Raw genomic sequence first — 16,159 nt, 5'->3', positions numbered from 1 at the left:
AAATAATTAACAGTCACATCGATCAAGCATTTCAAAATAAATAAGTGCTGAATTTACAAATTTTAAGGATATCTACAATTTAATTTTATCAAGCCGCTTAAAGCTACAGGTTTAACAAAATTACTTATTGACTGTAAATGCATTATGCAATTTAAAATTACCTATAAGATTATTTATACTAAATAAACTAAATAAAATATAGTTGGTCTTGATGTAGATAAATATATGGACCGTTTATTTCGAAAGTGGTGTAAGTCCATTTTTTAAAAATAATGAGACATAATTTGTGATTAATTTAGTGTAAACTTTTCATTTTTAACTACTAGTTAATATTTAATATCTTAAAAAATGCTTTGTTCAATTTAAAATTAGCCAATAAAAGAAATTGCATAGCGATTGATTATGAAAGTGATGTAATTCCAATTTCCACAGACATAGGTGGCGGAGTCACGTGGTTACCACACCACAGGTTTACTATGATGTTATAAAACAAACACACACACACACACACACACAATGTAGACAATATAATAAATTTATTTTACACGAAATGAAACGAGAGAATTTCGTTACAACAAAAAATCTACAAAACGCAATTCGAGAACGGGCAAGAAAAAATACTAACAAAGGAAAGGTGAACTGGCTAAAAATATGTTGAATGAGATTTTGCAAAAGTGCACCGTATACTATTTTATATAAAACATCGATGGGGAACATAGAATTTAAGACGTTAGATTTATCACCTATATGTCGGAGAAGTACGCCGAAATTTGGAAGAATCGCCGTGGCACCTTTGTTTAACGTCGCCAGACCTATTACATACCGAAAATATAAGGATATGGAGCAGTTATTACCTTATATACCTCCTGTGCATCATGAATATTTCAAAACACTGCCACATAAAGAGCATAAATAAATAATAGCAATATCTTATGTTAACTTTAACAATATATGAATATAATTAACGTTCAAAATAAAAAATACCACTCCCATTTCATTTCTTGTCATTATTTATAAACCAAATTGGATTAATACAAAATATATTTTAAGTGATATTTAGTTTTTCTTCAAAAAATAATTAACTGATTATTAAAATGGACTAATTATGAAAATGCTGTAAGTCCACTTATAGCCCGTAAATATATATTATTTTAGTTAAATTCGCCTAAATGAAATTTATATACTCAAATAATATATTGATAAATTAGTAGAAACATTGGCAGACTTCACATAATTAATTTATATTTTTGAATTGACTAATATCCTAACCTTTAATTTTCTCGAAACAACAAAATAATCGGTCCATATAATAAAATGAGTGCGAAGTACGGAAACGGGAACTGTACGATCTAAGAAAAACGAACACCAAGGTTTTCTCTTTGCTCGTACCTTGACTGTATATGTATTTTAAACGTGGCAAATATTTATGAATAATTCGAATACGCGACCCAGCAACGTCAGACAGTCGCAATATACGATTCTAATATAATGATTCCTGTTTTAACCGTAATAATTAATGCATAATCGCAATCCTAAGTGAGCCAATTATTTTTGTTGCCGATCTGCCCGTACATTCGTTCTAGAACATCAATGGGCTACAATAGAATTAAACACAATGGACACAGCGAAGCTCTCAAAGGCAGTGGTGTTTTGTAGGTCAGTAATGTTTTGACAGTGCAGTACGCATTCCAGAACTAGTTGGAACAATACCGTGTAAAGTAGAAGAGAATGAATGGTTGCTCGGCGAGCTCGAATAGAAACGTTGTTTAGCGGTATTATTTGATCTCGGTTATGTGTGATTTACGATCGCGGTGTTTAACCGCGAGATAATAGCTCCGTAGCCCGGGAGGCATTTCTGCGGAAAGAATCGCGAGCGTGCACAGTCACATATCATCGCCGGAACAGGGCCTTCTCACGTGGCCCTTTTGTTTTTGCATTTTTCCCCGGTGACCGGCGCAACAGAACGTACGAGCCGCGATTGTTCGGTGTATAACGTCTCTATTATTAATGTCAGCTTTCTGGTATTTGCCCCGAGTCCTCGGCAACTCTTGACTCCACGACAAACAGCCCGTAAAGTCGAGATTTTATCGATTTATCCGTTTCTTTCGACCGCGACAACATCGACAGTATAGTAGCGATCCGACCGCGTTACAACCGTTTGCTATAGCAACGCGTAACACTTTAAGATCCGGCGAAACGAGCATTCGAGGAAACAGATCGAACCCATAATCTACAGACAACCCCATACACTGCTTATGTAACACGGTTTCGCTCGAACATGGTTAGAGAATTCGCGGAGATCCCTTGTAACACGCCACGAGATACGAACGGGAACAGGGCAGCATTGCGTAAGCGAGCGAGAGTATTATGTCAAAATGATGTATGAGAAGTGGGCCGTCAAAGTCGTGGATTTCGGGAAGTATGTCGTCCTTAGGCTCTGGAATATGCGCCATTAGGTTTGACTGGTGTACGAGTCGGGATACATGTAAGCCAAAACGATTAATAACCTAATATACGAATAATTATGTAATAAACGATTGATGATTAGACTGCGGATTTTATGCATTTATGATAAAAATGGCTACGCACAATTTAAAGCAGTGGTCGTATTAAAAAGATTTAAAGACACCAGTGTGATAGTTTCAGTTTAATAAGATGATTAAATGATGAAAGAAATTTTTATTTAGCTCCCGTGTCTTGCAAACAACGAAAACATTTTTTATTTTTATGATCTTTTTCCCGTTTGTAATAGATTTCCTTAATCGTTAGACTTTACTGAATGAAACCACAGATTTCTAGCTTTAAAACGAGTCCAAATTTATTGTCGTGCGACTATTTTTTACGAAATTATCACAGTTTAAATATAGGCAATTTATGCGTGGCTAAGATTTCTTAGCTGTAAGGCTGAAATAAAGCAGTGATAATAATATAGGCAATTTCTCGAGAATTGGGTATTTAGGTTAAACTTTACCTTCGGTAAACAGAAATTTTTGCCTTTTGCTTATGCAGCCTGTAGATTATGGCGAGAAATTGCGAAAAATCCAAGTTTCAATCCTGGGAGACCAGTTATTCAAAAGTTATGAATGTTTAAACTTGAGCAATTTTCAGCGTTTTTAACAGGTAAGGGCGCCGCCATGTTGGTATGTACCCAGCGTTGCTCGTCGTCTAACGAGCGGAGCCGCTGGATGGCAGCAAAGCACGCGGTGATGTCGATAGCGCAGATACGCAAGTTGAAACACTCATAACTAGACTGCGGATTTTATGCATTTATAATAAAAATCGGTAAGCACAATTTAAAGCAGGGATCGTATTAAAAAGATTTAAGGACATGAGTCCATTAGTTTCGGCTTAACAAGATAATTATGAGAAGAAAAAAATGTTTATTTGGCTCCTGTGTTTTGCAATGAACGTAAGAATTTTTTATTTCGCAAAAAGATCCGCAGTCTACTCATAACTTTTGAATAACTGATCTCCTAGGATTGAAATTGAAACTTGGATTTTTCGCATTTTCTCGCCAAAATCTACAGGATTGCATAAGCAACAGGCAAAAATTTCTGATTACCCAAGGTACAGTGCAGCCGGTATTTGTATTATATTATTGTTATATTTGAATATTCCACTATTATGCTTTTAATATTCCTTACGCATCAATCATTGTCGTTGGAGACCAAAGGGCTGATTCGAGAAACAATTCGAGGCTCGGTACGGGCTAGAACGTTTTCCATTTTTCCGGGGAGAACTTGTCGAACGCGGAACGACAAAAAGGCAACAGTAAAATTGCAGTCGATAGCGTGACATTTCGCATATTTAACTCGAACCGTTTAATTCGCACTCGAGCGTCGCCCGTAAATTGCGGTTGCTTTTCTCGATTACAAAAGTCGATTGTGCCATTGTCGACCGAGGCCAACATTTCTCCTCGGTGAGTTAATTTCTTCGCGAAATTCGAATAACTGACGATGGTACGAAGCTATGCCCATTCTGTCACCGACAAACTTTCGCTTACCGTTCGCGATTACCGGCTGCGTACCATTTCTGAAAAGAGACGTCACCACCTACTCCGAGTGAAATTACCTGGAAAACAATTCGATGAATTACACGCGAACAGCACACTCGACGCGTTTGAAATCATACAAGTAAATGCGTAATTGTATTTATCACGTTTACAGCAATTTTCCATTCTGGTCGAAATTAATTTCAAGATACTGGAGTTCAGCGCGCAATTTCATTTCCTGTTGATGAAATTCAGAGGAAAAATTAAGCAGACATTTTATTGTGGATCTTTATGGACGTTCGGAATAATATGTTACGGTTCTTAAATTCTTTTAATCTTAACACAATTTCAAATTGCACCTGCTCGTTTTTGTGAGAAATCCGTAAAATCCGGAGTTTGATAATAATAATTAGACTGCTAATATTTTTATGCATCTCTAATATACCCAAATTTTGAAAATACAACGAAGCCTGTACATTAATAATTGTTTTACCAGAGAAGATCTTTTAATCAATGAAAGACAATTCGATCTTTGAATCAAAGTATTTTTCGATTGCCCATTCAACAACACAACCCCAGCACTAGACAGTCGAAACTACGAAAGGAATGGTTCCCAAACGATTATCACTTTCCGCGATAGGTCCTCTGTAAAAAGTCAGTTTGTGCAAGACTATCCAATTAAATCCTTGCCTCTATTATACATATGAAACATCACGTAACCGTTCGGCTCTCGTACGTCAATACCATTCTCGAAAATTAATTTGGCAGGCAATATTTCGCGGATTAAACGCACACCATCGCGATCGACCCCAGGCATTTATAACACCAGCTGGATTGAAAAGACAGTCTGCGTCGCGCTTTGATATTGTGCCGCACCAATTTCCTTTCGCCTTTCGCAGCGCGCGGTCGTCTTTTTTTTTTAATCGGACGCTGGTCACATTTGTGAACAATATTTGACATTTATGGAACGGATAAATATTAAAGAGGAGCGACTAAAATACCGATATTCAGTATCATCCAATAACTAATGCAAGAGTCGTCGCACAAACGTAATACAGTATTGGCACATTTAGTATTTTTGCTGCTGGATCTTCATGCAAAATAAAAATTGTTCGTATCGATTGTATGAAACACACAAGACAGATAAAATTGTCATTCTTCAAGTAAAAATAATGCATATTCATTTAATCTTACTGGTTTAAATTGCATCTACCCATTTTTGTAATAAATGCATAAAATCCGAGGTCTAGTTATAACATAACAATTAATATAATGTATACAACGTGTCACTATAATATTGTCGTGTTCTAAGATCAATCAAGTCCTTTCTAAACATTCCTTCCGATCTAAAACTTATCCCACGAGAGAGTAACCCTGTTACGAGCCGCTTAGAAGATGATGGGGGCGCAGTGAGCCTATCATCTCTCACTCCCCACTTTTTTGAATCAACTAGGGCGAAGATGCGCAGCGACAAACGAAAACTGGTCTTTCCGCGGGGTTACTCTCTCCTGGGATGTACTTTAGGATAATTCCATCGTATATGATTTTTTTATTTTATGGAGACGAAAAAGGTATAATGCCTCATACAATACGTAAATGTGCAGTAATCGATTAGATACCAACATATTTAATAATGTAAAGAATATTGTGAATAATGGTACCTCTGGACTCCTGAGGGTTAAACAATTAGAAACAGCTCTAATATTGTAACATTTAATATTCTTCTAAATATTAGAAGAATACTTCTTCTAATATTTTTTTTTACATCAAATCACTCAATAACAACATTTCACCAAATAAATTCTGTTTTTCAACATGTTTCATAACACATTTATTTTACAGATGCAATTTCAAAATACTAATCTTGAAAAAGATCCAAACTTGGGATCGAAACGTTGATGATTTTTGAATAAATTAGCAAAAGTGCTTTGATTGTTATAAAGGATCGAACCGTAGCGCCGAAAACATTTAAAGATTTACTAATATTGTAACGTCCGATTTGTACAGGGTGATAAGAAACAACGGAGTTAATCATTTCTTATTATAATTCTGTCAAATTGACGAATTTTGAAAAACCAGATAATAACAACCATAACAGGGACCTTTAGTATTCATACATTTAAGAAGTTTCGAAATGGCCACCCTTTGCGCCGATACAGAGGCTCAAACGTGTCTTAAAATTTTCGGCAATGTGCCGCAGCTCTTCTGGCGTCATTCGGTTCCACTCCTGGTACAGAGATTTTTTCAATGACTCGAAATTTTTATAGGGCCGAGCACAGGCCCTGGCCTCCAAAATCGACCACACGCTGTAGTCCATCGGGTTGAGATTCGGTGAGTACGGCGGCCATTCCACAGATGTGATGAAACCTGGAAAATGGGCTTTGCACCACTCCTGAGTCGTTTTTGCCCTGTGGGCCGGCGCGGAATCCTACTGCAACGTCCATTCCGGATCGCCGAGATGCTGTTGGGCCCACAGAAGTACAACGGCTTCGAGAATGTCCCGTCGATACACTTCTTGGTTGAGTTTGACCCCTTGATCCATGAAAACCGTAGCAAATCCCATTTTCCAGGTTTCATCACATCTGCGGAATGGCCGCCGTACTCACCATATCTCAACTCTATGAACTCCGGCGTTTGGTCGATTTTGGAGGCCAGGGCCTGTGCTCAGCCCCATAAAAGTTTTAAGTCGCTGTAAAAATCTCTGCGCCGGGTGTGGGACCGAATGAAAATTTCAAAACACGTTTGAGCCTCTGAATCGGCTCAAAGGGTGGCCACTTCGAAACTTCTTTGACAGAATTATAATAAGAAATGTTTAAGTCCGTTATTTCTTGTCAGCCTGTAGTCTTCTAAAATTCAATTCCATCTCGTTCCACGTTTATCTTCCTTTTGTTGGCGTCAACGCCGCGGCACACAGTGGGCTATTTGTCCCGAAAAGTCGGAAAAAAATATTTTAGCGTTAACTTCCGCGCGATTCATTCTTGGATATTCTGAAAGTTGATATTTAACACGTTGAAGCGGTGACCCGCTTCTGCTGCGCACGCATCAGAGAGAGCTCAACTCACACGCAACAAACACATGAAGTATGGTGTGACTCTACGTCACTGCAACAATAAAAATGGAAAATTTATAACATCGATTTATTGCCGCCTTGGCACCACTGTGGGCGGTCCGATCAGCTTGGCAATCTCCGCAGAAGAAATTCACCGTGGAAAGACAAACCGTGGAGGTTCCGTAGAGAGCTGCATGATGCAGGTTTAACAGCAGTAGCATTTAGCCAAAGACAAACAAAAGTGTTCGCCAATTGAACGGGAGGGAGGGCCGGATCGAAGAACATTAGCGAACAATCGGTCGAGTTACGAAACCGCGATTCACCCTCGGCCGAAGAGAAATGGCACGATGAAATGTGAAAGACGCTATACCGCTAGCCGGGGAGGATGGAATGAGAATGTGCAAACGACGGGGGCAGCCTAACGATCGATCACCGTAATAAAAGGAAACTTTTTCGAGGGCGCGAGAGAGAGAGGGAGTCAGAGGACAGTCAACGAAACCGTGCCCGGTTGCATTGGTAACGGGTCCTCGATACTGCGAAGAACTTTGGTCCCACCAGCAAAGTGCACTTAGCCAGGTTCCGCTTAATTACTCATTCCAGCAGTTCGCGAAACTCCCTTTAAGCAAGTTCCTTCCGGTGGACAGAGGCGGTCGGACGTGGTACAGGTGCAACGCTGGATGGATCGGGCCAGTCGATATGCAATTACACGAAACAGGCCTCTCCGTTGGTTGGTCCAACCAGGCCGGACGACTGCCCGCTGGTAATTCTTAATTGCTCGGGAGACCGATTTAACTGTCGCGCAGGAGTTTCTTAGTGAGCTAATTACGACGATTAAGCCGGGCACCATGGGCAGCGCGCACCGGTTGTTTATCGGCCGAACGTGTCCCGGAAAAATTGTCGCCGGGAAATCACGATCCTGGAAACTCAACCCCAACTCATTTTTCGCAATGGAGTATAATCGTTCCAGTAGTCGTCGGCGATCTCACATGTTGTTATCGTTAACGCTAACCGTACCACGACCGGTCAAATGACCGTTTTCACGTTCTTTACTTTTTAACACAAAACCTACCGAGCCTTAAAAGTGACTGGTATGAATAAACCCTTATGAAAATGACAAGACTGATGTTATTTAGACTTTGTGCGGCTCCTATTGTAACACATGGACTACTAAAGATGTCTATACAATCATTTCTTATGAAATCATTCTTATGATTTCAATAATTGTTAAATAATAAATCTGGATCCGGTCAGAATGACCGGTGTTGGTAGGTTTAGTGTTAATTATTGAAATTATAAAAAGATTGATGAATTTCTTTATTCGAGCACGCATTATTATAAAAATTCTGGACAATCTAAATAAATTCAGTTCTGTAATTTTTATAAAAGAATATATAAACGACACATATTGTACCTAGTACCTAGTACGGTTAGTGTTAAGCGGAAAAGTCCCCATAAACGGGTTATTTTCTTACCAATTTTTCGGAACTTTAAGGGTACTTTACTTAACCCCTCGCCGTACCATTCTCATTGCAGTTGCGGCGATTAAAACATCTTTGTTTCCAAAAATGTCGTATAAGGGAAAAGGAAATTTATATTTTTTGTATGGCTACATTTATTTTAATGCTTAAATATTGATTAGAAACGAATCCAATTTTATTTCATCTAGAAAGAAACACATAACATCCATATTTGTTAGACTTTGTTAAAATTTTCATAGCGAGTCTGACTCGTTAAAAGACGGCAAGGGGTTATTATGATATTAAGTAAACAAAATTTGTACGACAATGAAAAGCTTCGGAACGAGACTGGATTGATTGTTGTACCATTAGTTTCAACGTCAAACATTTCTCGAGGCTGTGCAATTCAGTGTTCAAATACTTTTTGGATCCACTGTGTGTACACACGTATCTATCTTTTAAAAACTCTGTATAAAAAAGTGTTGGGCGCACCTACTCGGTATAGCAGATCCATTAACCTAATTATCTTAACTTTGACGAGAATCAAATTCGAAAATATAGACTGGTTGGAAATTCGCGTCGCGTACCACGCAAAGAAAAGTTCCGCGATACCACGGGCGCCAAGTATTTAATTAAAAAGAACCACGATTAAGGAACTATTTCAATTTAATTCATTCTGATAAATGCTCGTCCGGTGTCCAGCGGCGCGGCGGCCGAGAGAGCTAACTTCTCTGACGTAAGCGGAGCCGTGAAGGATATCGTCGGACTATTAAATCGGATTCCCGAAACTTTTAATTGTGTCACGCCACCTTGGCGAGGCATTTCGTAACGCGATTCGCCGCACGTCGGACGATCCCGCGTCCAGTTTAATTAGGGATCATAAACTTGTAAGCACAGAGCTCCGTGAATAAGCGACATGTCACCGGCTATCTATAATTGCAATTGGAACCGGCTGGAAAATTGATTGAGAACGAGCACAATTTGTTCTACGAGCCGTGAGAACCGATACGGCTGCTTTTTGTCGACAATCAGCTTAATGTCGTTTAACCGTGTGCTTTTATGTACGTCGTAATAGAATCTTCGCTGACTGGCGACCACCAATTATTACCGAACGATGTAATAGTGGATTGATCTAATTAATTATGGCACATTTTAGATTTTTAACATTTAGTGTTAATACTCTATTGAGAAGGTTTTTCATAACGCAGTTCTCTTTATAAGTACTTGACCGTTGATGAAATGGAGCCAAAAAGTTTTCTGGATTTTTAATAAAAGATATACCGGGTATTTCACCTAACTCGACCACCTTGAATATCTTTGTTGTTTTTAAAGTTACGTGAAATGTCTGCAGGACAAAGTTGAATGGTAAAATGGGGCTCATACGATACCAAAAAATTTTTGTTTTTATGTAACTTTTTTGAGATATGAAGGTCACCTTCATTTTTTTTAAATGGAATGAGGTATTTTTTAATACATCAATCGATCCAGTTGGACATTCGTTATAAAAAAAGTACTAACCTACGTGTGTCGAAAAGTTAGTAGTTCAGATGATATTTCAATTTAAATAACTCTAAAACACCATTATTGTCGTACTAAGACGTTAGCGTTTGCTTACTAGGGTAACCACGTGACTCCGCCATCTATGTCTGTGGAAATTGGACTTACACTTTCACAATCAATCGCTATGCAATTTCTTTTATTGACCAATTTTAAATTGAACAAAGCATTGGCATTTTTTAAGATATTAAATATTAACTAGTTATAAATAAAAAGTTTACCCTAAATTAATCACAAATTATATGGTCTTATTTTTTTATACTACTTTCAAAATAAACGGTCCATATGCATTTTCCTGCAGAATAATCTGCACTTAAGAAAAAGTTAATTTCGCAAGTCCAAAAAAATATACATCCTCTGCTAATGTTTATTGATGAAAGGTAATGTAACCACACTTCAATTCTCAAATTTCAGAAAAAATCTTATCTTGTTTCTCAATTTTTTCGAACACCGTTTGTTTTACGAAAAAAATTAATACGACATGAAAGCCGCAGCCTGTCTAGATCTACTGATTTTGTCTAACTTATTTTTCGATGTGGTAAACAATTTAGAAGATATTCGAGAGAAATGATTTTATCAGCATTAAATTAATTATTTTAATGTTTAAGGGCTTTGCAGCTCAAACTTTAAACAGTTACATGTACAAGCGAGCACAAGACGATGCCCGATGAAAAAATAAGAAAAAGACAGAGTATATTTTCTCATCTGAAACTTCGTTTCCGAGAAAATCGAGTTATAAAATGCAGCAAATACGCGTGCTATTATAGGAACTGTCTGGCGTGTCTGATCATGGCCATCCAATTCTACTGGCTGCGTATTATTAAAGCAGGCGAACACGACGGAGTTCTAGACTCAATTTTCTCAAAAAAACAGACTCGAACGAAAAAATTCCTTTTCTTCGATTTCTTCTTACTTCGAAATTTTAGGTGCTTATATTTATATCAGAAGCTCCCGGAGTACCTATCCAATTAAATTTTCCCTTCTGGCGCTGCATTGCTTGGCTATTTCTTACTCCATGTATATTACTTGTTCTGCCTCATTCTCTATGGAAATGATTATCTTCATGAATACTCTCCATAAAATTTGGTTAAAATTGTTTCACTAAAAAGTTCTAGTAAAATTATTCTACAAGAGAGTAATAATATTTTTCCATAAAAACTCGTATTCAGTAACTGGTTATAGTCATCAGAAAGTTCTTGAACTAATAGTAATAGTAATAGTAAATTAAAAAATGTTAATGAATGTTAGTAATTCTGTAGGGCTTTTAATGCAAGCTTTAGAAATGAATGCAAAATTTGTCGTTAGTATTTATACAGCAAATAAATTAAAGGTTGTATGAATATTAATAGTAAGTTTGTAGTAGTAAATAATAATTGCCATAGTAAATTAAAAAATGTTAGAGAATGTTAGCAAGAGATTCTGTAGGGGTTAATGTTAGTTTTAAAAATAAATGCAAAATTTATCTTTTGTATATATAGGAAATAAATTAAAGGTCTCAATTAAGGATTACATGCAAACCAAAGGTGGGTAAATCTGTATAAGGATTAATTCCGAAATATGTACCGACATGTTGAAAATTTGCGTGCTTCACATCCCGTACTAACAATAAATGAGCAATCCTGAATAATAGACAAACTTCTCGGCTAACAATAATTCTTGTTGCATAACACACGCATTTAATTGAAACCACAGCTCCATTCTTTTTCAGATTACAATACGATTTTATTTATATTTTTTCAATTTTTTTTTTTCCTATATCAATTCACTTTTTTCCAGGTCACACCATCGCTTCGTAACAGCGAAACGGATCCATGAAATCGGGCATTCATTACAATTCAATATTGACCTTTTCGCTGTTCACAATTTCTCGCCAACGGTTTTGCGCTACAATCATTTCTATGGTTAACAGCGTTCGCAGTTAAAACGCTGTATTAAATACTGTGTACCCTCCTTGTAAAACACAAATAAAAAATTCAACAATCAAAATGCACAAGCTCGAAGAGCGTGTGTCATCCGTTACGGTATTCAATAGCAACGAGCATAAAATTAATTTGACTTTCATCGTGCGGGATGCGAGAGATCGTGGTCGTTACACACGTGTATCACTTGTTACGTTTCACACTGTATACTGCCAGTCAAAAGTACACTGGACAATTTTCTCGTTGTTAAATTCTGCGATTTTTATTGTAATATACGTGGAATCTTACTAGTTAACAGAATATATTTGGTAACTGACAATGTACTACTACGAATCATTATTATTATGAATTGAGGGGAACAAAAGTTACCCTCTCTCTATCGCTAGCAGATTAGTCATGTGACATTGTGACGTATGCAGGACAGAGACGAAACGCGTCACGTGACCGGTCCGCGGCGAAAGCGGGGGAAATAGGGTCGTGGAAGAGGAAGGTAAACTGGGGAGACACAAGTCTCATTTCTCGATAATGCAAAGATGGTGTTTGTTAGTTTCAAAAACAGTAGAGATGAACGATCAATCTAAGCTGAAATTTCTCCCAAAAATCCAATTTTTACGTTTACAAGGCGTAATTTGCATTATTCGGCAGCATGTAGCTGTCGCAGCTTTATGAAAATATAGCTACATGCGCAGCTTTGTGCTTCCGAATAATGCAAATGATGCCTCGTAAACGTAGAAAAAGAACTTTTGAGGGCGATTCCGGTCTAGATTGACTTTTATCTAGAAATTTGACTACTAAAAAACCTCATCTTTGCTTTATCGAGAAATAAGAAGGCGCATCTCGCACTCTTGCAATCCTTTTTTTTTCGGTGTGAGAAAAATACTGTTACTTACACCTCAGAAGAGAGTAGTGTGGGACTCGAGTGCCAGATGTTCGGGCTACGCCATACCTACTAAAAAAAACCACACGTCTAAGGACCAGAGCCCTCTTCTTCCTCCGTCTTTCTGCCTGTTAGCAGAAGGGGCCCACTTTTCGTATTTCTCCCTTCCGTTAACTTCTCGGGCGCTAATTACGTTTGTTCTTGGCTTATTGTACCCTTGCAATCCTGGAAACTAGTCTACCCCCTTAAATTGAATTACAAGTGAAATAAGTTGAATGATTTCCTATTTTTACGTTTACGAGGAGTATATATAATTTGCATCATTCGCAAGCGTAAAGCTGCGCATGTAGTTATTTTCATAAAGCTGCGACAGCAACATGCTTCCGAATAATGCAAATTACGCCTCGTAAACGTAAAAATAGGAAATTTGGGGGCGACTGTGGCTTAGATTGATCTGTTATATAGCGCTTTTGACTACTGAAAAACACGATCTTTGCAAACTTGGAAGCGAGAGTCTGGTGCTGGTATAATTTACAACTCGAAATCGTTCAATAAAATAAATGTCGGTTGTGGGTCCTCAAAAATGTTGGAACTTTTGAGCGACAGTGTACATGCATACAGGGCCGTTCTCCACGCGGAAGCGAAATGAAACAGGATACCAGGAACCAGAGTTGTTGAGCTAGTCCGAAACCAGGTTCGGACCTGCCGAAATCTGTAAATCCCCTGGGTGACCCCGTGCCGCGAAAACGGTGCTATTTGTTTGCCATACTGACAGCTGATTATATTATCATTTCCAGACACCGAGAACCCGAAAGTTTCGACGTGCCCGACGTCCTTTGAAGTGCGACTAAGCCCCGGCGAACGAAATCGCTTAATATTCTGGCAGGAGCCAACATTCGCCGACAACGTCGGCGTCGAGCGGGTCTACAAAACGAGGGTGAGCAGACATCGAGTTCGAGTATAATCCTCGTCGGTGCCTTCGCGTCTCCGCTTTAAACTCCACCCCTGCAACCCGCCAACCCCGCAAAATTTCGGCCGTTTGATCTCGGGAAGATGACGTTTTCGCGACCGAACCTTTATTTCACTGTCCAAACCCCTCCCCTCCGACCCTCCGCTTCCCTTTCCCTCCGCAACACCCCTTCGAACGCGTACACCATGCCACGAACCATCCCACGGTGGTGCGCTTTGGCCAAAACCCGGAAAAAATTCATAATTACGAAACTAACCAACAAAGTTGGTGCGGCGCTTATCTGGCGGAAAAAATATCTCAACACTAAACCTACCGACCTTCAAAAGTGACTGATGTGCATAATATTATTAAAAAAATATATAAAAAAAACTTTTTAAAAACCACGCTTGAATATAAGCGTGGTAAAAAAGAACAAGATTAAATTTATTTATGTTTTGTGCGATTTTTACTGTAATATATACTGGAGTCACAAAACATATCCAATAAATTCCCATGAAAACACCTTTACAATTTCAATAATTGTCAAATGGGAAATGTAAAATGGGTCATTTGACCCCTCGTGGTAGGATTAGTGTTAGAAACGATCAACATTAACACTAAACCTACCGAGCTCTAAAGATGGCTGGCACGTGCTGTCTTATACAAACGACATCAGAGAATTTATATACATAGATTTTCTGTGATTTTTATTATAATATGTGCTTGGATACAAGGATGTGTATAATCATTAGACAGTGGATTTCATGCATTTATGACAAAAAAGAGTAGGTGTAATTTAACCCTTTGCACTCGGAGCTGTTTTAACTCGAAAATTAAACATTTCTTCTGATCTAGAATAATTCCATTGTACATATATGAATTTTTTCTTTTTTGATGGATCTGAAATTGTGAAAATACCTCGTATAATACTTAAATATTTAGTAATTGATTAGATACCAATATATTTCATAATGTAAACAATGTATTGAATAATGGTGAGCTTATTGAATAATGGTAACCACTCGAGTGCTAAGGGTTAAAACAGTAAAAACGTTAGAAGAATTTAAAAATACTGTTATATTATTTTCGACCTGTTCACCATATTAATAAAGGATATAACTTTCTATTTCACTCCAGTTTGTTGCGATTCAGGTAGAACATTTTTATTTTCCATAAAGATCCACCGTCTAATAATCATTTGCAGTGAAAGCATCATTATAATTTCGATAATTGTGAAACATAAAACCAGGAAACCGATCATTTGTCCGACGGTGGTAGGTTTAGTATTAGATAGTCGAGATAACTTCTATTTTCTGTGCAAGAAATTGTTCCGTAATATTCTTTATCGAAATGTCTAAAAAATTGAATAGCGATCAAGTTTTGTTGGAAATCAATTCTGGCCACAAAAAAAGACGGGTATCCGGCTCACTCTACGCGCCGTGCCTCTTAAAACGTCCGGTTTCTTTTCCATCTCCTCGCTTCTCGTTCCCTCTTCTTTTTTCCCTCCTTGGCGAGAGGTTTATTAAAACTTCCGCACTAACGATCGAACTTAGCAATCTCGCGGTTATCTCTGGCCAACGGCCCCTTCATTAATTACCCTATCGTGTCTCGAGCACGAAATCGGTGACTGGCCGACACGACGCGACGCCGCCGACGCGACGGTGAAAAGAAACGGAGAAGAAAAGGCGGCGCGCGAGGATTACGCTTTCCTTTCTTCATCCTTTTCGTGCTTCCACCTCGATACGACTTAAAGGCGAGCTTTCGGCGGCGATTCCACGGGGTTTGGTTCCAATCCTTTACGGAGCCGAATATTTTTGATCTTTCGTTTCAGAGACGGTTTCAAAGGCCCGTGCTTTCATCACGATGGACAGGCTGTAAGTAACTTCGGTAATTACAATAATGCCTCGATATTGTACGCGTGAACTTGGAAATGTCCTTGATCTCTTATCATTTAATCTCCATCGAAACATTTATCATTGCGAATATTAATAATTACGTAAATCGAGGTAGTAATATCTGTGGTGAGACACCTTGTAGAGTAATGAACGAGAACGGTGAATTTAACATTTGGAGCTATATAGACTTTCTCAACAACAACAACGCAGCGAGTTCACTACGGTCACTACCCAAACACTAAATTCCTAATCACCCACTCACAATTATGTCGCACTAAACCCGTTTCTCTACGTTAGCGATGGGACCGGTAGGGGCCCCTCACACACGTCTGCATCTGCCATCAACCACTCTTTCATGCAGCGCACGCTTTGAATTTTGTGTCAAATGAACTTTCGATGGAAATGAGATAGAGCGATGATTTTTTTAAAGAAAACTGAAAAATATTGCAGAAAATGGAGAGATTA

General features: G+C 38.2%; 1 protein-coding gene across 8 annotated transcripts in view; it reads left to right on the top strand.

The window, feature by feature from the left end:
• LOC143207389 (uncharacterized) overlaps positions 1–16,159 on the top strand; it is a 233,409-nt gene that overhangs the window by 173,370 nt on the left and 43,880 nt on the right. For all 8 annotated transcript variants that reach the window (XM_076420815.1, XM_076420812.1, XM_076420811.1 and 5 more), the window contains one exon: positions 13,648–13,787. In XM_076420815.1, coding sequence (XP_076276930.1) covers positions 13,648–13,787 — 140 coding nt within the window. The remainder of the gene's footprint in view (positions 1–13,647; positions 13,788–16,159) is intronic.

The sequence above is a fragment of the Lasioglossum baleicum genome, chromosome 3, assembly GCF_051020765.1.
Source record: "Lasioglossum baleicum chromosome 3, iyLasBale1, whole genome shotgun sequence".
Lineage (NCBI taxonomy): Eukaryota > Metazoa > Arthropoda > Insecta > Hymenoptera > Halictidae > Lasioglossum > Lasioglossum baleicum.
Note: the sequence above shows the minus strand (reverse complement) of the source record. Positions and strands in the feature narration are given on the sequence as shown.